The sequence below is a fragment of the Pocillopora damicornis genome, chromosome 13, assembly GCF_964200805.1.
Source record: "Pocillopora damicornis chromosome 13, jaPocDami1.2, whole genome shotgun sequence".
Taxonomy (NCBI): Eukaryota; Metazoa; Cnidaria; class Anthozoa; order Scleractinia; family Pocilloporidae; genus Pocillopora; species Pocillopora damicornis.
In genome coordinates, this window is record NC_142682.1 from 6543248 (window position 1) to 6565792 (window position 22545).

Here is a 22545-nt window from a genome sequence, read left to right on the forward strand (position 1 = left end):
GAGTGCCGGTGTCCGTAAACAAACAGGTCCGCAGCGCGTGCACAGCACTACCCACATGTATACAATGAATTCCTATTTTTTATCAGTATCTCTCAGTTCGTACGCAGGGTGTGATTGGTCAGTTTTGCGCGGCCCACTAAACTTTAACTAGTTTCCATTCCCGCGCGCCCGATTGACCTCAGAGACATAATGAATATCTTACTAACCTCGTTTCACGGTCTGTAACTTACAGTACGCACCTGGAATTCGGTTAGTAGGGGTTAATTTACTTTGTTTAAAACATTTCAATTTCGTTTCGCAAAAAGCCACTTGAGAAAGATATAAACAATAAACAAAAAAAAGGATAGTCTAATCACAATGCTACCCCCCCCCCTTCTTCTCACCTCTTATCGCGCAGTCAACTTTCGATTGTTATTTTATTCTGTGGGTCGACAAAACTTCAGACTTTTGTGTTTAAAAAAATACGCGCCTTTCCGTAATTTCGGAGTTTTGACGGGAGTTTGACTATGTTTTTTCTAAAGGAATTTGCGTAAAATGTAGAAAGATGTTTAGTGTGTATAAGGAAAGAGCACCTGAGAAATGCCAGATGACCGCTGAAGTTTCAGAGATCGCCGAAACCTTGAACAAGTTAAACTTGGTGAGTATACGCACATGCTTTATTATATAATATGAAATACCGGTGGCAAGACACTTTCCCAGTTATATCGCTTATCAGAGACCTTATAGTCTTTCTGTCATGTCAGCCCATCTCTAAACGTTTCTTCAGGCCACCAATAAGCATTCATCCTTTCACTTCACAAAGTCATACAAACTCACAATCCAAAATCATTATGACGTCGTTTACGTCTTGATCTATTCCCCACACTTTAAAGTATATTTAAGGTCTTTTTTTTAATTTTTATTTTATTTGCCTGGGGGGGGGCTGGGTGGGAGGCAGGCGAGGGGGCAGGAGAGAGGAGGATGTAGATTGGATGAGTGGCCAACCCTCTCCATTGTGTATCTGCAGAAGTAAGAAAATTAATTTGTACATCAAAACCTAAATACGTTATATTACACCATTTGAAATCTAAAAAGCTTGTGTCGAGGACTGTTAAATTACTTGTCCTATGATATGTGTCCATGGCAGCCGAAATTAGACAGCTCTTAATTAGAATTTCGTTAATATAAAGCTTAACTGGAAAACTTGGTAATCCAGAGTCGGAAGCAGGGTTCGTGAATGATATAAGGAAGTCATAGGTGGTTTTTTAACACTAACTTCACTAGAAATGTCGAACTGGCCCACGAATCGTGGGCGAATCTTTTGTTCATTGTATATAGAAAATATTTTAACTTTTTCGCACTACAGGTCGATCATGAAGCTGACACTGATATTTCCCTTCCTGTACCGATCACTGATACTGAATGCAAAGAAGGTAGATCTAAACGAGAGAGCCTTTACGTGCCAGACGAAGATTCGCAAGAAAGCGAAGATGACATAAACTATGTGCAAAGTGAATCCCTGAAACAGCTCAATCGCTTTCTACAGCTTCGTGACACCAGCCCAGTCCGCCACGTACTATCAGTACCATGGAATGTAGCTCAAAGCCGTACTAAACGCCGTTATTTGAGAAAAGCTGAACAGTGTGCTTCAGCAGTAATGGAAGTCCTTGCTCCTGAAGATTCGAATTGCTTGTGGAGGGAATTATGTGAGCGCGAAGTGAATCGAAGAACAACTGGCGGGAAAAGTTGTAAGGAAGTGGAGCTTCTTCAAGCGTTTGCCGAGAGTTATTTGAACGCTCAACACTGGAGTACCCGTCGGCAAATACTCTCAATCCTGGCTGACAAGTTGTCTTTCAAAGAGGTACAAGAATTTATCCCAACCCTGACAAGTTACCGCTTTGACATAGCGCGACACCACACCCTGCTTCATGGAAGAGCAGAACCGATTCCTCGCCAAGAAAACAGGAGAATGAAAGTTAACCAAGGAAAATTGGAAGATATCATTTCATTTATCACAAGTTCACATGTGATTCAAGACGTTCCATTTGGCGAAAGGCTTTTGAAGTTATCAACCGGTGAGGTTATTAAAACACCAAATATAATCAGAATGATGATTCCGGAGCGTATTGTTCAACAGTACCAACAATATTGCAGTGAAAGAGGTTTTGAGCCCATGAGCAGGCGAACACTGCATAGAGTGCTAGATGAGTGTTCTGCGTCTGTTAGGAAGTCTTTTCAAGGACTTGATAACTTTTCATCTCAAGGATCAAAGGCATTTCATGACCTGGACAAAGTGGTCGATAAACTGGTTGATTGTGGAAAAACAGAAGTGTGGGCCAGGGAAATGAAGCAACAGTTACGCTCATCAAAGCAATACCTGAAAAGTGACTACAAGGTATTTGATTTATTTCATTACACGGTTTGTTATGAAGTACTTCAAAAGAAAGGCGCAAAACTGACAGAAAGTTGATGCAACAACACAGGCAAATTATTTTCCTAAAGTTCAAATCTTTGAAAATGCATAATATTGATACTTGAACTAGTTCCAGGTCCTCTCGTGTGTAACTAAGGAAGGAATTATTGTCGATAACCTGTAAGTTATATTTATACATTTTACAAACAAAGGGGGACCGTCGGCCTTTTCAATGTAACTGTTTTATAGAAATAGTAGTTAAGATCAGGACGATATAATTACTGTATTTCCTCCGCTAAGTGCCCGGGCGCTGGATCGAGTCAGGAAGGGGCTCCTAATATAGAGGTTGGGCGCTTGTTCCAAGGGCGATTTACTTAAGAGGAGCTCGCTTATTGGAGGAAATGCGGTGATTGAAATTGTTTACGTTTTTGTTGTCTTTGGCTTGTTTCAGGTCCATGTGGTTGAGTCTTCGAGCATTGCTGATCATTGTAGGACTTACGCCTTAAGTGACTCAACAGACTCTGACTTCCAAGGCCACTGTTGTCATTCACACAACGAAGCATGTGCACAGTGTTGCCAGCTGCAAGAAGTTCTAAGCATCTTGGAGAGTGAGTGTTCAAGTGCAGTTTGTAACGAGGAGCAGAAATCGGACATGCTACACGCTGTTAAGCAGGCCAGAAATAATATCATGAGCTGGAAAGCCCACCAGTTGCGCTCCGTTCACCAAGATCAGGCCAAATGTTCTGTTCTAGCTAAAATGAAGAGCAAATGCGACGTGTTACTAGTGCAGGATTGGGCAATGAAATTTATGCCACGAAAATTTCGAGAGCCGCAATCAGACTGGTTTGCTAAGCGCGGTTTACCATGGCACATAACAGAGTTAATTCTCTGTTTCACCATTTGTGTTCCCAGTGCTACGCGGCACAACATTCATATGTACCCTTACTTTCTCTTCGCCGCGATTCACCATCCTAAATCGTCCCCGACTTTCTCTGTGCGACCTCGTAGCTCAGTCGGCAGAGTAACGGTAGATCTAATCCGGAGGTCGTGGGTTCGATTCCCACCGAGGTCAAAAGATTTTTTCTTTGCCTCGTGTGGTTCCCTGTTTCCCTTTATTAGGGCTAACGCCCAATGGGTTATTCATGGGTTTAAATAGCACTTTAATTTACACTTCAGAGTTAATTCTCTGTTTCACCATTTATGCCTAAGTGACACGATGAGACGGTACGGGTAGTCATCTCCAATAAACTCGTTGGCTTTTAAAAACACGCAATCTCGCTAAAATCAATTCTGGTTCAAGTCCGGAGAGTTTTTTAGGACTTCGTGCGATGTTTTATATCCTTATTACACAGCGTGAGGAGTGTGACGAAAGCTGAGTAAGGGTAGAAATTAGCCATTGGAAGTTACTTAGCAAGTGCGTTCGTCTGCGCCGCAAATCCCACCGACAATATTCAAGAACGAGCAAGACGTCGTTGTTATGTATGTCTATTAACTTCGCCAACAACATACTCTGGTAATATGGTTAAGTAGATTTGTTTATTCAGAGAACGATGCAATATTTGCTTTTCGTGGAAACAGTTACTTCCAATTGGTTTTCGACGGCACAAAACTTCTCATACTAAATAAAATCAATTCTAATTGAGCTAGAATTACTATCAAGGTTTTCTTTTTTTTTCAGCAAGTTAACTGGGAAACCTGGCATATCTTTGAGTAAGATATTTTAAAAATACGACTTATTTAAAATCAACGGATGTAAATATCTGTTTGTTACTGTACTAATTGTCGCTAAGTCGCTCGTGCGTGACGCAGATTAGGGAGCGAGCCTGTGAGATTTAATTTCAGCTCGTGGTAATTTTGGTGTTTCATAGTTTGTTTTACCTGTGTAGACAATATTTAACATTAATATATATTTTTAAAACGCTTCAAACCGCTAAAAAAGCAAAACCCTTATGTTTTATGTACAAACTTTGGCCGAAGAGTTAATTTATTCAATAGTGCTTTGTTATGTAGAGTTGTAGATTTCAAAGGCGCTCAATTGGAATTTTATCGAATTTTGATCGGCGTTCATGCAAAATTGCTACTAGATCCTAAAGATTTAAAACCGTAGACCTAAAAATCAATGACTGAACTGTCTTTGGTTATAATATCAGAGGATTTGAAGAACTACCGGTCAGCTTTTTTCGTCGCTGAGTTTGGATTATTTTACACCTTCGCGTAAATGAGAAAAGTGTGTCTTCTTAATCGGGTCTCAGTTCGCTCACAAATAAGCAGAGATAAAAATAATTCCCATGATTTGACTAAGGAAGAATCAATGTATTCAATTATACTTAAGAAAGATTCACAGCTATGTAAACGTCTGTGTAGCGAGAAGCTGAAAAGTGTAAAATTTCGAGTTTCCGTTAGATGAAATCCGAGCTTCCGGTAGGGTGACCGTTATTCGTGGTTTTCTGCCGTTATATGGAATATTTCAAAAAACTAACCTCATATCCTTCAGTTACTTACCCAGGCCTTCAAACTGACAAAGTATGAGCGAAATCGATTTTTTGACCGTGGCCACTTTTTCTTAATTTTCCTTGATTTTTACTGACATTTACTCTTAATTCTTTATAATATAAAACAAATAGATTCCAAGTTGCCGTGCGTCTGTTTAGTAATAGATCACAGATGATGTCAAAATGTGGTAAGAACATCAGTGACACACTCGGCTGCGCCTCGTGTGCCACTTTTTTGTTCTTACCACATTTTGACGTCATCTGTGACCTATTACTGAACAGACGCACGGCAACTTGGAATCTATTTGTTAAATTGACCATAGTTCTCGACCAATGGGAGAGACAATTTCTACAGTTAGGCCCGAGTCGCACCGCAGTTTTTTTGTTTTTTAAGAAAAAAATTGTTAAAAAGTAGCGAAAAATAAGTGCGACCCCGTATTTGAAAAACTTGCCAAAGTTTTGCAAATTACCAAATTTTCGCTAATTTTCAAAGGAACCTCCTACCCCGGAGGCTTCCAACATTGATTTAACTCTTGGTATTACACGGCATTACGAGAAATTTTCCAACTGAAAAAGATGAGGATATTTTTAATTAAGAAAAAGTTACAAAATCAAGTCGCTTTAACACACAAAGAATTTTTCATATCCCAGAGATTCACTGCTGCCAAGATACTCGTCCTAACTAATAAACTTCTATACGACATTGCAAAGGTTACTGAAGCAATCGGAAATTTTCTCACACACACGCACAAATAGTAAACAAATCAGACAGTTATAATTATTTAAGGTAATTTACTGTTAACAACTGAGTTGAAAACGTAAATTAGCCACCGTAAAGGGTAAAAAGCTTACGTTTCGAGCGTTAGCCCTTCGTCAGAGCGATTGGAGGAATTGTGGGTTATGTGTGGGTTTATATGTAGAAAGTGCAGGTATGCCATTGGTGTGAATATGGTGACGAGAAAAAGGAATAAATTAGTTGAATGAAAAGCGCTCGTTGATTCCGTGGGAATTAAGGGTGCCGATTTTGAAGATAAATTTTTGTTCTAGTGTTTTACGGCTTTCCGAATTGCCTAGATGCAAGGAAAGGCCGCAAAATATCATATGCTGTTTAGAATGATTAGGAAGATTAAAGTGTCTAGCGACTTTACGGTGGCTAATTTACGTTTTCAACTCAGTTGTTAACACTAAATTACCTGCTATACTCTCCCACCGACGCAGCACCACAGTTTCTCAAGAAACTTATAACCCCTTTATGATTTATATAAAGTCTAGAAAGTAATTTATCTCAGTCATGTCATCGCGAGCAAGCGTTCTTGGAAAGCTGGGAGCAATCAGGAATGCAAGTCAGTTCGATCGAAGGTTGTTTCGATCGAAGGTCGTTTCGATCGACAGAAGTCGATTTGATCGAAGACAAGAGTCAGTTCGATCGAAGACTGTAACTATTGCTTAAGTGTACTGAACTTACTATTTATCAAATCTGTTTAAAAATATTTCCTGATACAGTTAACTTCGGAGTTGTGCAGAACACATTCTTGAACCTGGTCTTCAAGGAACATGACCGCCAGCCGTCTGTTTATTCGTTACAGCGAATAGCTCATTGAGCATTGCCGATCAGGAACGCCGAGAAAGAAACCCCGACAATAAAAGAGATCAATTGAAAACCGCGTTTCCGCGTCGCGCATATTACATCGCGCAATTATTACACAACACAAGAACTTTTATTATTATCTATACGCTTGCAAAACTGTAGTTTTTATCCTCATTTACTCTTCGATCGAACTGACTTTTGGTTTCAATCGAAACCACCTTCGATAAGCCCTGTTAAATCTATAAGCGAGCTGTTCGATCCTTGCCACATAACAATCGCCCTGAGGCCATAATTTCTCGGTTGTGCTGTTTCTAGATGTTTCTAAAACAAGTATTTCTTTCTCTTATTTATTTCATAAGTGAATGGACTTCCGTCTATTTTGTACGGTTTATTAGGGCTTATTAGATCCTGCTTATCAAAATGAAACTGGCTAAAAGGATCTACCGTATTTCTTCACCTATAAGCCGAGCGATTTTTCAGTATTTGACACAAAAGTTTGAAAATTTTTTCACAAGAAACGGGGTTCGGCTTATAGCCGAAGATTTGGGATTCAAAACAATTACAAATTTTATGTTAATGCAAAATGACCGTAAATTTCGTGACTGCAGCGCTCTTTAAGTGATGTGCTTTTAAATTGACATGATAACGTATTTCTGGCCACCAATCAGATTCTTTGCTTCCCACGCATTGAAAGACGATCTCACTCAACTCGGTAAAAACTCTCCTCATCGCACATTACTAATGAAATATTTGGTCTCTCTGCTGTGAAAGTCACTCCATCGCTTGCTCGTCTAGTTCGGGACACTTGGGAGTGAAACGGCCTATTTTTGCACTTTTTGCCGAAATCTTAAGCTTGCCAGAAAGAATAGTCGCCGAGTCTCGTCTCCAGTGTCGCACCATGGGCTCGCTAAGTCCATAATCTCGAGCGATTTCCCAGCTGTTTTCTTCAGCTTCGGCTTCTGCGATAACTTTTATCCTGAAAGCTATAGTATACAAAAAGTGGCGTGCTTCTGGCATGATGAAAAAAAAAAACAGTGACGAAAGAGATACTCGATTGAAATGTTTGTCAGGCTACAGTAACTGTTGTGTTTCTGCAGTCGCGTAGTAGTATTTACATCTTCACTGATTCGCCTTTTTTTCTTTTGGGTTTATTCTCATTCATTAGCTTTTGTGTTCATTGAGCCATTTCCCAATTTTTTCCGTGAGATTCGCACACTCAAATGGCCGGTTATAATCAAGAATTTCGCTCTCGGCTTATGGCCGATGGTTTTACTTTTTCTTTTGGAAGGTCTCTAACTTTTAGGGTCTCGGCTCATAGCCGAGGTCGGCTTATAGGTGAAGAAATACGGTAATTCACTTCAAATACTACCAGGTTAACGAAAGTACTCTTGACTCCTTGCAAAAGTTGAGCACGAAATATGCGGTTTCGGACGGGGTTTGCGAACGCCCTGTTAAATTTATAAACGAGCTGTTCGATGCTTTTGACATTATCATAAAGATTTATAGGCTAAAAGACATAAAGGAAATGAAAATCAAAAGAACTTAACTTGAAAGCGGGTGATTCGCTCCTGTGATTGAAGGGCTACTTTACGATGAAGATTTCACCACTAACTGACTGACCGTACATGGAATTTATTTGCACTGGTAGTAATATAGTCAACTGAAAAATTAAATTAATATGACAAAGAAGGTTATTACACATGTCGATTTCGGTTGAAGCGACGGGAAAAATATCATACTTACAATTTGTGTTCCATATGCGGCTAGTAAGCTTCGAAGTGCGATCTGTGGTGACACTTTTGAAATGTAAGTTGCGTAACGAACTTCTAGGTTTTTAAATAATTAGTCACCTGATCTATTTTTGCCGCGTTGCGCTAAGATAATTAAATATTCACAAAAAAAATGACAAACGGCTTGAGAAATGCAAATCAGCGGGAAAATTATACTAGGTTGTCGCTCAGTGGGAAATTAGGATGTTTTGATGTTTGAGGGATGAACAACTTATTGTACAACACAGTACATATGTGCGCTATCGCCCAAGGTAAAAAAAAACTAAACTCAAACACATTGAAATAAAACTAACAAAATCACTTACATATCGGTCCCGCTTGTGCCAAAGGTTTGGAACGAAAGAACGAAGGTACTGCTATTCAAGGCGAAATCTTGCGAAACTCCGCCTTAAAGGGACGCTAACTTAGCTTTTATATGTGCGTGGTGACGCTAAAAGATCCGATTACAAACCAATAGGAAAAAGATAAACATTGTAACTACGATCGTAACTAGGCACACAAAGTAATTGATAATTGATCTAATCAAAAAACTATTCTTTTGTTCGATATCCTTAACAGATGTAATGATTTCGTTGGATTTAAATTCCCCCATTCTTCCACGCAGTAAATTTCTTCAGGTTATTATAGTAAAATATCAGAATTCACTGAGCAGAGTACGACAAAGGCCTGCGTAGTTGGTAAAATAACAGTGACCCTATCCAAAGATTTTTAACATATTAACCACAATTTTCTATTGTCTATAACCTTATTGATCATAGAAATGACGTCAACGATGAACATAACCACGCGGTGCAGTCGCCTAGTTTCGTTTCAAAGTTTTGAACATATGCATTTTTTTTTCATTTTGCAATTGTTTGTACGAGATAAATTTTTTCTCTGACATGGCGAGGGTTGTATTACATGGAACGTCATTTTCATTGTCTATAACCTTATTAAAAACAGTTCTCGACCAATGGGAGGGAGAATTTCTACAGTTAGGCCCGAGTCGCACCAGAGCTTTATTTTTTGTTCAAGAAAAAATTTTTAAAAAGTAGCGAAAAATGAATGCAACCCCGTATTTGAAAAACTTGCCAAAGTTTTGCAAATCACCAAATTTTCGCTAGTCTTCAAAGAAACCGATGTCCTACCTCGGAAGCTTCCAAATTTTGGCAAAACAAACATTCCTGTTTTAGCCATTTAACCCTTGGTGTTGCGCGGCATTACGAGGAATTTACAAACTGAAAGTGAAGAGGATATTTGTGATAAATAAAGTTACAACATTAAGTCGCTTTATTACTCAAAGAGTTTTTCATATTCCAGAGATTTACTGCTGCCATGATACTTGCAAATTTCTATATGACATTGCAAAGGTCACTGTAGCGGTAGAAAATTTCCTACACACACACACACACAAATAGTAAACAAGTCAGACAGTTATGAATACTCACAGACTCATAACTAATCGAAAAGTACAAGGTTTCGGTCATTTTCTTAAACGCGAAATTCCAACAATTGCAAAAATCCTCATTCCGCACGTATCTCAAATTGATCGGCTGAACTGTTTACATGCGAAGAAATTTACTTGAAACTGCTGACTGATCGCTCTTTCCAAGATGCTTCACAAGAATTGAACGCACTAGTGTTTAGGGTGCTGGGATACCGTGACAGCACCGTCGTGACAGCGCCGCTTTCATATAAATGTCTCTAATTCGTACCTGGGTCTGGTTACACTGGAAGCAGTGATGTGGACAATACATGAATTCAACCAAAAATTCTCCTTCCGATGCAAGTATTGAAGCCAGCATAAGTAGCGCCAGTGTCAACCAAAGCGCAAAAGATCAGTAGCAAAATAATCATAGATCTTCATAATCAAAGATCTTCAGCTGTCAGGACGACAACGCCCGAGGAAGATATTGATTTTATCAATATGCCGTCGCAAATTCCGTTCTCAGACGATAATTTTTTTTAGTTTTCACGTCGTTGTTTTCCAAGAGGACGGCTAAAAAATGTACAAAGGTTTAGAACGCTCATCCTGCGCTATTTTTCTGACCATTACATCTGTTGTTTTGCCACGTCTTCATTGCCGCCGCCTTCGTAGTTTGCTAAAGGTCCCTTAAATTAACGAGGGTATCATTAATCTAAGTAAATATTTCACCTGCTCAGTAGCGTGCAACGTAGAAGGAGATCCTAAGAGAGAGGATCGCTCCCCAACCCCAATATCACAACGGCTGCAATGAATGAGCTTTCAGCTGAGCATAACTCGACTTCTAGTGACGATAAGATAATCTTTTAGTGCGGGTGATTTCTATTCAATAGGAAACCTCCTATGTTTGTTTCTAAGATTAAAGGCCACAATGAAAATTGTCAGACTTTGACATTATATGGCTTTGAGTTTATATAATTCTTCTGTTATAATCAAATCATTCATCAATTATTTTTAACGAATCATTTCCACATTTAATCCATTATGTTTTGATTGAGGAGATTCTTCGTGACAAGATGAATGGCTGAGATAAAAAAAAAAACCGGGATTAAAACACATTCCCAATACTTCTGATACTGGTGGCTTGACAAATGGTATTTACGACTGAGCTTCGTTCAAACTCTGAAAATTACTGCGATGTTAAGTTGACTCTAAACCCTTGCGGGTTAGCCGAATTTTTTTTTTTTTAAGTCGAAATTTTAAAACGCGCGCGAATAGACGTGGACTCTTTAGCGGCCTTTGCGCAACAAACAGCTTCACCGGGAGATCCTATTTCAACTCAACTTTGTTTACATTCACGTTTGAGCCCTTTATTTTTGGAAAGTACATGCAAAAAAAAAAAGAAAAAAAACTGTGACAATATCCTGCCATCTTCTCCTCACGCTTGGCCAATAACGCTTATCTACTAAATTATTTTAAAGATGCACATAATGTTGTTCAAGCTTTCTTAAGTCTAAGGGCTTTCAAACCGTTTAAATTTTGTTTTTATTGTACTAAATTTATGCAGATGAAAAAAAAAACACAACGCACAGATAAATTCGATCCGATGAGAGATAAAAACGATCTAAAAGAAAGATTGGGACAAAGATGGGACAAAACTACACACTCAAAATCCTTGATATTGAAATTTTTAAGGCGACAATCAGAGTTTACCAAAATGCATATAATTCAAAACTTCAGCGAACAAAAGACATCTCCTGGATACACTTGACAGGACTACAACAAGTTGTTCTTTGACACATGCACGATCAAAGCTGAGAGAAAAAGAAGCACCATTGGACGGCTTACAGGCAATCCGCTTCCCTATACTGAAAAAATGAGAAAGATTGAAAGATTGATGTATAGACTACATACAAAGCATTCCTTCTTATGGTTAGTTGACAAGAGAGGAAAAAAGTTTGCTGTCTCTAAAAAAAAAAAACAAAGACAAAAGTAAAAAGAAAACAAACAAAAAAACTCAAACATTGTCCTGCGGCGATCATGTCAAGTCATAAAACACTGAGATTATGTACTAAGAATTGAATGAGCTCTACTTTCCAAAGGAGAAAGATATAAAAGAACTTATGTGCCGCGTTACGAAAGACAAACCTAACACACCTCATTGTTGTAACACACCTGCTTTAAAAGAAGCTTTGAATCCCTTGTGCACTGTGGTAGAGTTTCTATCACTCACGAACTGAACCCAAACCATATTCCCTTGACTCAGTATCGAGTTTGGCTTTGCATTTCCACACAGGCGTCCTGTCAGGATTGGACCAAAATGGCCACATATTCTCTTAGAATCACCAACCATGATGGATGCTTCACGGAACTCAACGTAGTCGTTTTTGCAATCCTCGCTGTCTTCCAGTTCAAATATGTCGAAGTTTATCTGGACTTTCCGTCCCTCAGGGACGATTAAAATCCACTGTTCTGCGTAATTTGAGGGGTAGTTCTCAATGTCGACTTTTGGTGTGCCAAACTCAATAGTTTCATCTTCGCTTGCATTCAGATAGTTTATGTCACCCGCTGCAAAATGAAAGTAGTCTGTTACCACATGAAAAATTAAAAGTTATCAAGTGAATACGTCTGCTTTGATTTGAAAAAATAAGCTCGTGTCTAGCAACACTGATTGAAAGGCTTATACCCTAAGCCTGTGGGTGAACACCCTGTGGTTAGTTTGCAGGATTGGTAGTCAGGCTTGTGACTTGTTACACCTCAGCCACTGGACTAAGACTCCATGGCTGATAAAATTTTAACTGTTGGCTGTAAAAGCCATCACCTTATTAAGACCCTCTTTGTATAGTTATTACCCACCTGTCCTAGACATGGCTATGAAGTTCAACTTAAATCCTGTGTAGTGTACAGTATCATCCGACACGAAGCGAAGATAGACCGTCGGTCCAGCCCATCTGCCGCCAGTTGTCCAGTCGACGTTGACGATATATCTCTGTAAATAATTGTAACTAAATCTTCCACATGCTTTAAACCGCTGGTTCAAATAGCTGTAGGAAGTTCCTCTTTGAAGATAGTCGCACTTACAATCCGAGCACCTTTCTATATCAATCCTGAGAAAAATATCACAAGCCGATATAACTGGTTTTCGGTTCTTACCAACCTTAAGGACAAAGTGAAGATTATCTACTGGAGAAGATAAATTACTTTGAATATATTAACAGTGTTTTTATTCCTAGTCTGACCGTGTCGGGCCTTAAAAGTCCCGATAGAGGATTGATTGATTACTGATGTTATCAATAAAGGGCAAAATTACTGAGCGCTGATTGGTTGAGAGAGAGGGCATTTTTTCTTGATCGAGGGCATTTTTAGTAATCAAGAGAGGGCATGATTACCTGTTAATGATTGGCTAATCCGTTGCATTGCTAATCCGTTGCTTCCCAGATAAAAATAGACTGCGCGCGTGATTTTCCTTCGTATAAATTTTGCCCTTTATTGATAAACAAGTAATCCCATGAGACCTCGTACTATTAAGGATTAATTGCACTTGAGTTTTCAAAATTTTCAAAATTTTGAAAACTCTCGTGCAATTAATCCTTAATAGTACTTGGCCTCATGTGATTACCTATACTAATTGAGATAAATAAAGAGCAATTTGTATATGTAATCACATGAGGCCAGTACTACTAAGTGCATGGAAAATTTTGAAAACTCAAGTGCAATTAATCCTTAATAGTACGAGGTCTCATGGGATTACTTGTTTATTAATAAAGGGCAAAATTTATACGAAGGAAAATCACGCGCGCAGTCTATTTTTATCTGGGAAGCCTGTTTAGCGCTACGGCAAATCATCAATCAAATTGAACTGACCAATCGATTCAATGAAATTTTATTCTCCAAAACTTTGTGTTTTTGTTTTCACTTTCGCATTTCAAAAGTTCAATTAATTCGTCGTCCGCTTCAATAAAACGACAAGCCATTGTTGCAACAAAAACTTGATAACAAATTTCAAGATAACGAACGGTTGCTATGCAACGGATTAGCCAATCATTAACAGGTAATCATGCCCTCTCTTGACTACTAAAAATGCCCTCGATTAAGAAAAAAATGCCCTCTCTCTCAACCAATCAGCGCTCAGTAATTTTGCCCTTTATTGATAAGGTCTGAAATCATACGCGTGATTCCAAAATCGCACGGGCGCGCAGCGCGAGTTTCATTTGAAGTCAAAACTATGATCTCAGACAAAAATTTCACCACACAGAGTTCAGTTACCACTCTATTACACCCATTTTCAAAACGCAAAATTCAGTAGCTCAAATACAGAATTTTTTTAGATAGTCGGCACAAAAATTTTATTGATCCATTTCTGAGTTAACTCGTAAAAAGTTGCAAAAGTTCTCTTTCATTTTCCAGAAATTTGATTGGTAACTTTATAAAGAAGCCTTGAAATCTGATTGGTTGTTGTGTTTCAGTAAAGCCTTCTCATTGGCTGGGAAAAAGATGCAATTAAGAGCAAAAAAGGGTGCAATTCGTGATTTCATCGCATCAATGAGAGCCAAGCAGTTTGCATGGATCTCCAATGATTTCCAAATGAGTGTGATAAAAATAGTTATATCTATTTTGATGACGATTATTAACATAATTATCAGTCATTATCATAACATCAAAAAAAAAATACGAGAGGCAATCTGATAATTGCGCCGGTTACTTGAAGAGTTAAAATTCAATCATTTGCAGTTTTACCCACGAAATATTTTTTTTTTATTCTCGTCCTCTTTTTCTGATTTGGTATCGTAATCAAAAGGAAAGAAACCCACGCTGGCCATGCAGCCTTCAAAAAAAATGACGAGGCTCGAGCATTGTTCAAATATTCTTTCGTCAAGATGGTTGACACTTCTCTCGCTCTTTTGAAGAGGATGCAAGCTATGAGGTTGGAGATGCGCCATCTAAAAAATTCGCTTAATCCCGCCGGCGATCATGCATATTTATATCCTCTTGGGAACTAGCACCATATTTCAGAGGGTTTAAAGGTAATTTTCTGAGTTGTTATGAAATTACTTTGGGATTTTTTTGTCTCTGCTTTTAGATGTACATTAACATGAAGATTGACGGCAACATCAAATGAAATTGAAATGAAGTGTGAACCTCAGAGGTTTGCATGTTACTGACGAGTGCTATACATGGAAAACCTACCTGGAAAAATAAACTAGAATGCAATGATAAGTGTCGGGGACCGTAATGCTCCAACATTTGGTCTCATTCTTACCATAAGTACCTGACTCAGGATATTTAAGCTCACCACTGGAAGCTGTGATGTTCGTTATGCCATTGGGACAAACTATTACGAAGACAAAGAGTAAGTTTAAATGTTAACTTCATACCTCACCCAAAATTGAGAGAATCCATGAGAGATTATCGTGATACGACGAAGTCACTCGAACTCTTTAATGGAGTGGCAAGTTGCTAACTTCCCCGAGAAGTAGATTGTTTTTATCACTGATTCATTTAAATCTGAATACCTCGAGCCCTTACTGACTCGTAGCTGATGCGAAATAGAGCTGGAATGCACTGAATTCCTTCAGCAGAGCCTTATATCGAAGTCAAATCTGATTGCTTATCAAGCGAATAAAATTTGAGTTTTGAAGTCATGACCAAATAGTCCGTTCCGTCTGTCCATACCTCCATACGAGAAATTACATTCAGACTTCACGGTAAGTCGCATTTCGAGCACAAGTCAGGGCATTGTATATAGGGTAGGGAATAGGAAACCGAAAAAGGAAATGCAGAAGAACGAAAACAAGAGAAATCCCACACAAGCCCATTGCTCGTGTATCAGATGATATGCAATCTAGTAAAGAGCAAAGTAGGAAAGTACTTGTCTCGTATTGTTCATTTCGTGATTCACTGCCTATCCCGAATACAATTATTGATTTATGAATAAAGGGGGTAAGTTTCTAAAGAAACTGTGGTGCTGCTTCGGAGGGAGAGTATAATAGGGTAATTTAATCGCCCTGACGAAGGGCTGAAGCTCCAAACTGTAGCCTATAAACTCTTTACGGCGGCCAATTTACGTTATTAAGTCAGTTGATAATACTAAATTACACAATTATTTATTGTTTGATTTATTGTTTTGAAAACTTTGGATGGCAGATTTTTAATTAACTGCTCGATGAAATCAGGGTAATTACCCAGTGTCGCCCATTTTCTGAACAAGGATGTTCTCTATTTTCTTAAAAATACTTCACTGTGCTTTATAGACATCCAAATTTTGACATATTTCCATCAGTCTAAACGACTCTGGTTGAGTGGGATTTCCAGTGCTAAATTTTCTTAAGTCTGTCAAGTAAAGTAGATGCAGCCTTAATTACTTTTTGAAGGTGTAGGTGCACAGATGAAAACGTGAATGTGTGCATTGTATGCCCAACATGCATAGAATTCTAGACATGATTTTTCAAATCTAAATTTGAAAGTACGTCTGCAGGCGATTCCCCTTTTTAAATAAAAAAAGATTGAGCCTTGAAATTTATCACTTCCTAAAGGCCTTATTTAGTATAGTTCACGTCGCGTTGTACATGCTTGAACTTTAGACTCGAGTGTCATGTTTGTTTTAACTTTGGACTCGCGATTAGCGCGAAAAAACTTTTGAAGATCGTCGAACTGAGAGAAGGTATTAAGGTTGTAGTCGATATCTTTCTGCTATTAATTACAATCACTAAAAACGTTCGTTGGGTTGAAGAACTGCTGATATTGGACTCAATAACAAGTATATATAAACTGAATACATTTACAATGAATTTGCATTTTATACCGAAACAGTAAGGGTTTCAAACTTACTTGAATCGCATTGTCCTCTTTCAAGGAATAGTAATAAAACTGAAACAAGAAAACATTCATAAGACATTAGATTGACAAAAATATGCAGGAGGGGGCCATATAGACTGGTTTTTACTTGTACTTTTTTTTATATAAGGCAGCAAGAACCCAGGTGAGAAGCAACAGAAAACAATGGGACATTATTTTCGCTTGTCCGGAAGAGATTAGGACGAGATAGGGTTTTAGTCGCCAAAGAGAAAAAATAAACTAAGAGGAAAAATAACCGGAGACGAAATAAAACACAAAATGAAATACAAATGAATTCGAAACGAAAATTTCCTTCCCCAAATGAAGGCAAGTTATTATTTAACCATTTTCATTAGGTGCAGCGCATGAGAAGCTCTGCTCTGCAAAACAATCGCCCTGAGTTTAAGAAACGAGGACAGCGACGCCGTCGACAACGTTGGTTAAAAGATGAACATATATTTTACCTACGAATCGCGCGATACTCTAAAGTCATTTAATTTGTTTCTCACCGTAAAAACTATCACGAAACTGAACGTGGAACACAGCGTTAAATTTGAAATAGAAATTCAAAAACTTAGCCATCGCCGTACACGTTCTCCAGACAACACGAAGTTTGATCATTTCACGTTGTTGTTTTGCAGGGGACACACAGAAATTTACGAAGATTTATAACACACGTGCACAGCCATTGTTGTGTTCATGAAACTCGTTTCTTATTGAGGTTCCAGTTGCCGTTGCCGTCGTGGTTTTTTTTAAACTCACTTACGTTTCGGCTGCGCTGTTTCTGGATTTTTGTTAAAACAAGCATTTCTTTCTCTTATTGATTTCATTCATGAATGGACATTCGTGTATTTTGTATACTTATCAGACCCAGCAATTCAAAATTAAATAAGCCAAAAAGATGTAATTCACTTCAATTATTGCCAGGTTAATGAAAGTACTCTTGAATCCTTGCCAAAGTTGAGCAGGATGTATACTGTTTTGAACGATGTTCAGAAATCTATAAGCGAGCTGCCAGATCCTTAACACATTGTCACAAAGATTAACAGGCTAAAAGACATAAAGTAAAATCAAAAGAACTGAACTTGAAAGCGGAAAAAATGATTCAGGCGTGTTGCTCTCTAGGAAATTAGAATGGTTTGATACATGAGGGATGAACAACTTACCAATGACAGAAGCAGCTGTAATGAGTTGGTTGGATTTAAACACTCCCATTCTTCCACTCCGTAAATTCCTTTCAATCTATAACAGTAAAATATCAGGATTCACTGAGCTGAGTATGACAAAGGCAGGCGTGGTTGGTAAAATAACAGTAACCTTATCCAAATATGTTTAACATATTGAACACAATTTTCCATTGTCTATAGCTTTATACACATGTATATATCTTAGCCCACACACAAATAGTAAACAGGCCATTTAGTGTTAACAACTGGGTTGAAAACGTAAATTAGCCACCGTAAAGGGTAAAAAAGCTGACGTTTCGAGCGTTAGCCCTTCGTCAGAGCGATTTGACGAAGGGCTCACGCTCGAAACGTCAGCTTTTTTACCCTTTACGGTGGCTAATTTACGTTTTCAACCCAGTTGTTAACACTAAATTACCTGCTAAACTCTCCCACCGACGCAGCACCACAGTTTCTTTAGAAACTCACCCCTTTAGTAAACAGGTCAGACAATTATGATTACTCACAGACTCAGAACTAATCGAAAAGTACAAAGGTTTCGGTCATCAGTTTTCGTTTTCGCACTAGTGTTTAGGGTGCTGGGATACCGTGACAGCACAGTCGTGACAGCGCCGCTTTTATGCTCCTTCCGTTGTATTGAAGCACAAGTAGCGCCAGTGGCAACCAAAGCGCAAAAGATCAGTAGGAAAATAATTATATCAAAGATCTTCAGCTGTTAGGAAAACAACGCCGAGGAAGTATTGATTAAAAAGTTCATTTCTATTTTTAGAATTTCAGTCGCGAATGGCGTCATATAACGCCGTTTCTAATGGGAGCAGCATTCAGTTTCAAATGTAAATTTTATTAACATGCCGTCGCAAATTCCCTTCTCAGACGATAATTGTTTTTGGTTTCACGTCGTTGTTTTCCTAGAGGACGGCTAAAAAAGTACAAAGGTTTAGAACGCTCATCCTGCGCTATTTTTCTGACCATTAGATCTGTTGTTTTGCTACGTCCTTGTTGCCGCCGCCTTCTTAGTTTGCTAAAGGTCCCTTAAATTAAGGAGGGTATCACTAATCTAAGTAAATAATTTAACTGCTCAGTAGCGTGCAACGTAGAAGGAGATCGTAGTAGAAAGGATCGCTCCCCAACCCTGCTATCACAACGGCTGCAATGAACGAGCTTTGAGCTGAGCATAACTCTATCGACTTCTAGTGACGATAAGATGATCTTTCAGTGCGTTTGATTTCTATTCAACAGGAAACCTTCTATGTTTGTTTCTAAGATTAAAGGCCACCATGAAAATTGCCAGACTTTGACATTATATGCTTTTGAGTTTATATAATTCTTCTGTTAAAATCTAATCATTCATTAATTGTTTTTAACGAATCATTTCCACATTTAATCCATTAAGTTTTAACTGAGGCGATTCTTCGTGAAAAACTGAATGGCTGAATGGCAAGTTTTATTGGGAGTTACTACATCACGGGCGACGAGCGAGGGAAGAAGAAAAGATAGAAATACGAGTGGTCAGCGGAGGAAACAAATTTAATACCTCATGTAGAGACATATCAGTTGTAGCTGCAGAAAACAATAGTGTTGTAAAGCCGAAATGTTAACAGTATACTTCGTTAAATAAAATTTTAAGCAATTTTTCAAAAGTTTTGATGGTACGTATGTCTTTCACTGCTGTAATAAACAATGGAGGCATCAAAAAAGGTATCGGTGGCATCCAGAAAGGCGCCAAGAAGAATTATATTTAAGTTTGTAACTTACTGCGTGACATGCGTGACGAAAAAGAGAAAACCAAAACCGTGGTCCCCAAATGAATTCTCCCACCTTACCCCAAAAAAACTACAAATTTTTCACAACTTCACCTGTTCCTATTCGTAGGTCCGGCCAAACCTTTATGGTCATTGGCCCTCGTATAGCCGCTAACTATGGCTTATACAGGTGTTTAGTGTTAAATTGTAAAACTCCCCGAAGAAGTCTACGACAGTTAGACGAAACGCGTCGGAGAATAAAGAAATTTTACAACTACTGTTCGTAGAGTGCTGCTCACCAGTCTAGTTTCAAAGATTTTTTAAAAAATTTGTTTCAATAGCTGTTGTCAGTTTTCCATTTTCCATGCAGGTTGTCTGGATATACCTTTCGAAGAGACGTGGCAGGGGGGGGGGGGGGGACAGAGACACCAACATAACATTTCACCTGCCGTTCGGTTCGAAAGTTAAGTTTTCATACCGAGTTCATTTGTTAAATTAAATAGGAAAAAAGAACTCTTCGAATGGAAAACAGAATTCTTTTAACGTCTGGATCTTTTGAAAAAAGGTCTCCTGAACGAGCGGCCTTGACTATAAATATTTAAGCTAGGTAAACACATTAGCCTTAACTTGGCTGTTTCTCGAAGCTCAGTGTTTTCCTACATGCCTTTTAGAGTCAATATTTACATGGGGGACAGAGACACCAAACAACATTTCACTTGCCGTTCGGTTCGAAAGTTAAGTTTTCATACCGGGTTCATTTGATTAAATAGGAAAAAAAACACTTCGAACGGAAAACAGAATTATTTTTAACGTCTGGATCTTTTGCGAAAAGGTCTCCTGAACGAGTGGCCCTGATTATAAATATTTAAGCAAGGTAACAAATTAGCCTTAACTTGGCTGTTTCTCGAAGCTCAGTGTTTTCCTACATGCCTTTTAGATTCAATATTTACACGGGGGAAAGAGACACCAACACAACATTTCACCTGCCGTTCGGTTCGAAAGTGAAGTTTTCATACCGAGTTCATTTGTTAAATTAAATAGAAAAAAAACACTTCGAACGGAAAACAGAATTATTTTTAACGTCTGGAACTTTTGAAAAAAGGTCTCCTGAACGAGCGGGTGGCCCTGATTATAAATATTTAGTCAAGATAAACACATTAGCCTTAACTTGGCTGTTTCTCGAAGCTCAGTGTTTTCCTACATGCCTTTTTCACGTGAAATGAGGCGATTGAATATATATATAATAAACACTAAAAGAACTACAGCTGATAGAAATTTAAATTTCTTATCTAAAGGCTGTGGATACAAACTTAGTTAATGACTCTAAAAATATAAAAATCTAGAACGAAATTTTTTTAGAGTTGCTTTGCTTTTCATTTTTCCGGAATCGAAAGTCGAGATTGCAAAATTCAAGTGAAAAGCAAACCAACTGTGAGTAACGCCTTAAACAAGTTAAGATACTATTTTTCGTCCTACAACAAGTTACATATCGTAAATATCATTCTTCTTGATGCCTTTCCTGATGTCGCCGATGCCTTTCCCGATGCCTCCGTTGGTTAATATAGCAGTAAAAATATTTTTCCAGTCAAAGCGTTTGGAAAATTGCTTAACTTTTTAAGTAGCCAAGTACAACTTGGTAACAGTTTGGCTTTACAACACGATTGTTTTTGCAAGTTACAAAACGTAAATATAATTCTTCTTGGTGCCTTTCCGAATGCCACCGATGCCTTTTCCGATGCCTCCATAGTATAAAATACAGCAGTAAAAGATATATGTGCCATCAACACTTTTGAAAAATTGCTTAACATTTTACTTAGCGAAGTGTACTGTTAACATTTCGGCTTTATAACACTATTGTTTTCTGCAACTACAATTGATATGCATCTATATGAGGTATTAAATTTGATTCCCCGCTGACCACTCGTATTTCTCTCTTTTCTTCTTTCCCCGCTCGTCGCCCGTGATGTAGTAACTCCCAGTTTTATTAAGTCTAAGGGCTTAAAAACTGGTTAAATATTATTTTTACTGTACTAAATTTATGCAGATGAAAATAATGAGACATTGTTTTCTCTTGACGAGAAGGGGTTGGGACGAGACAGGGTTTGACCACGAGATGAAATTAAAACCAAGATGAAACACAAACAAATCCGAAACTAAAAGTTCTTTACCCAATTGATGGCAAATCAGTTCTTTATAAATATTTTTATTAGGCGCGGAGCATGAAAAGGTCGGCGTCTACAAAATAATCACCACAAAGCCGTAATTTCTAGGCTACCCGTGTCTCGATGTTTCAAAATCAAGCTTCCCTTTCTCTCATTGATGTCATCAGACGACGAAGTTTCACGCATTGGATTCGGTTTATTATATTCAGCTTATCAAAATAAAATGAGCACAAAATTGTACTTAATATTATCAGAATTACGAATAGACTCCTTGCCATGCTAAACGCAGTCTTGCAAGGTTGAAAAGGCGTTCGTCAGGTTTATCTATAAACGAGCTGTTTGATCCGCGTCACAGCAACAAAGAGGCTTACATCCTAAAGAATGTGAAGTAAATTAAAATCAAAAGAAGCGCAAGCTATTTAAACCTGAGTTGCGAGCGACAAAAGTGATGCAATTGCATCGCCTTTTCGAACAACGTGGATATGTGACAACTTACCGATGACGGAAGCAGCTGTAAACAGTTGGTTGGATGTGAATACTCCCATTTTTGGACACAGTTAAGTTCTTTTTGTTGATTACAGTAAAAGATCAGGGTTTACTGATGTCAGGATAACAAATTTCCGTACTGTTAGTAAAATTACAGCAACCTTCTTACTTAGTGATATGTTTCCCAACACAATTTCATCTTGAATGGGTCACGGTATTAGGTCAATTTTCTGCAAAAGCTGTACAAATAGCGCATAGTTCAAATGTTTTGGATTCGTACACGCAACATCCATTCGCTTTTCCTCCGATAATTACCCTTGGTTACATAGGAATTTTCGCATTGGTGAGTTTATAATCAGAGGGTTAAGAGTAATTAAAAGAGAAACAGCGATGATGTGCTGAATAAATTGCAGGATGTTTTTGCAGCTTGAAATGAGCTTCACTTATGCAAACAATTTGAGTCTAGAACATAC

General features: G+C 38.2%; 3 protein-coding genes across 3 annotated transcripts in view; 1 reads left to right on the plus strand and 2 right to left on the minus strand.

Moving 5' to 3' along the window:
• The window catches only part of LOC149035223 (ovochymase-2-like), a 36729-nt gene extending 27825 nt beyond the window's left edge, over positions 1-8904 (minus strand). Inside the window, exon 1 of the mRNA XM_089192535.1 lies at positions 8568-8904. The gene's annotated coding sequence lies outside the window, so the exon portion shown is untranslated. The remainder of the gene's footprint in view (positions 1-8567) is intronic.
• On the plus strand, positions 148-3772 carry LOC149035227 (uncharacterized). The gene is made up of 4 exons (XM_089192482.1): positions 148-637; positions 1346-2374; positions 2844-3235; positions 3745-3772. The coding sequence occupies exons 1-4, from the start codon at positions 545-547 to the stop codon at positions 3770-3772; spliced, it is 1542 nt and encodes a 513-aa protein (XP_089048608.1). The 5' UTR covers positions 148-544.
• Positions 8905-11008: 2104 nt separating the features above from the next.
• LOC149035228 (tolloid-like protein 1) lies at positions 11009-18220 on the minus strand. Its single transcript, XM_089192537.1, has 7 exons — positions 18151-18220; positions 17665-17740; positions 16493-16531; positions 14852-14996; positions 12521-12771; positions 11840-12232; positions 11009-11532 (listed from the first exon to the last, which is right to left on the minus strand). Exons 2-7 carry the CDS (start codon positions 17711-17713, stop codon positions 11528-11530), a joined length of 882 nt encoding a protein of 293 aa, XP_089048663.1. The 5' UTR covers positions 17714-17740; positions 18151-18220; the 3' UTR covers positions 11009-11527.
• Positions 18221-22545: the final 4325 nt, after the last annotated feature.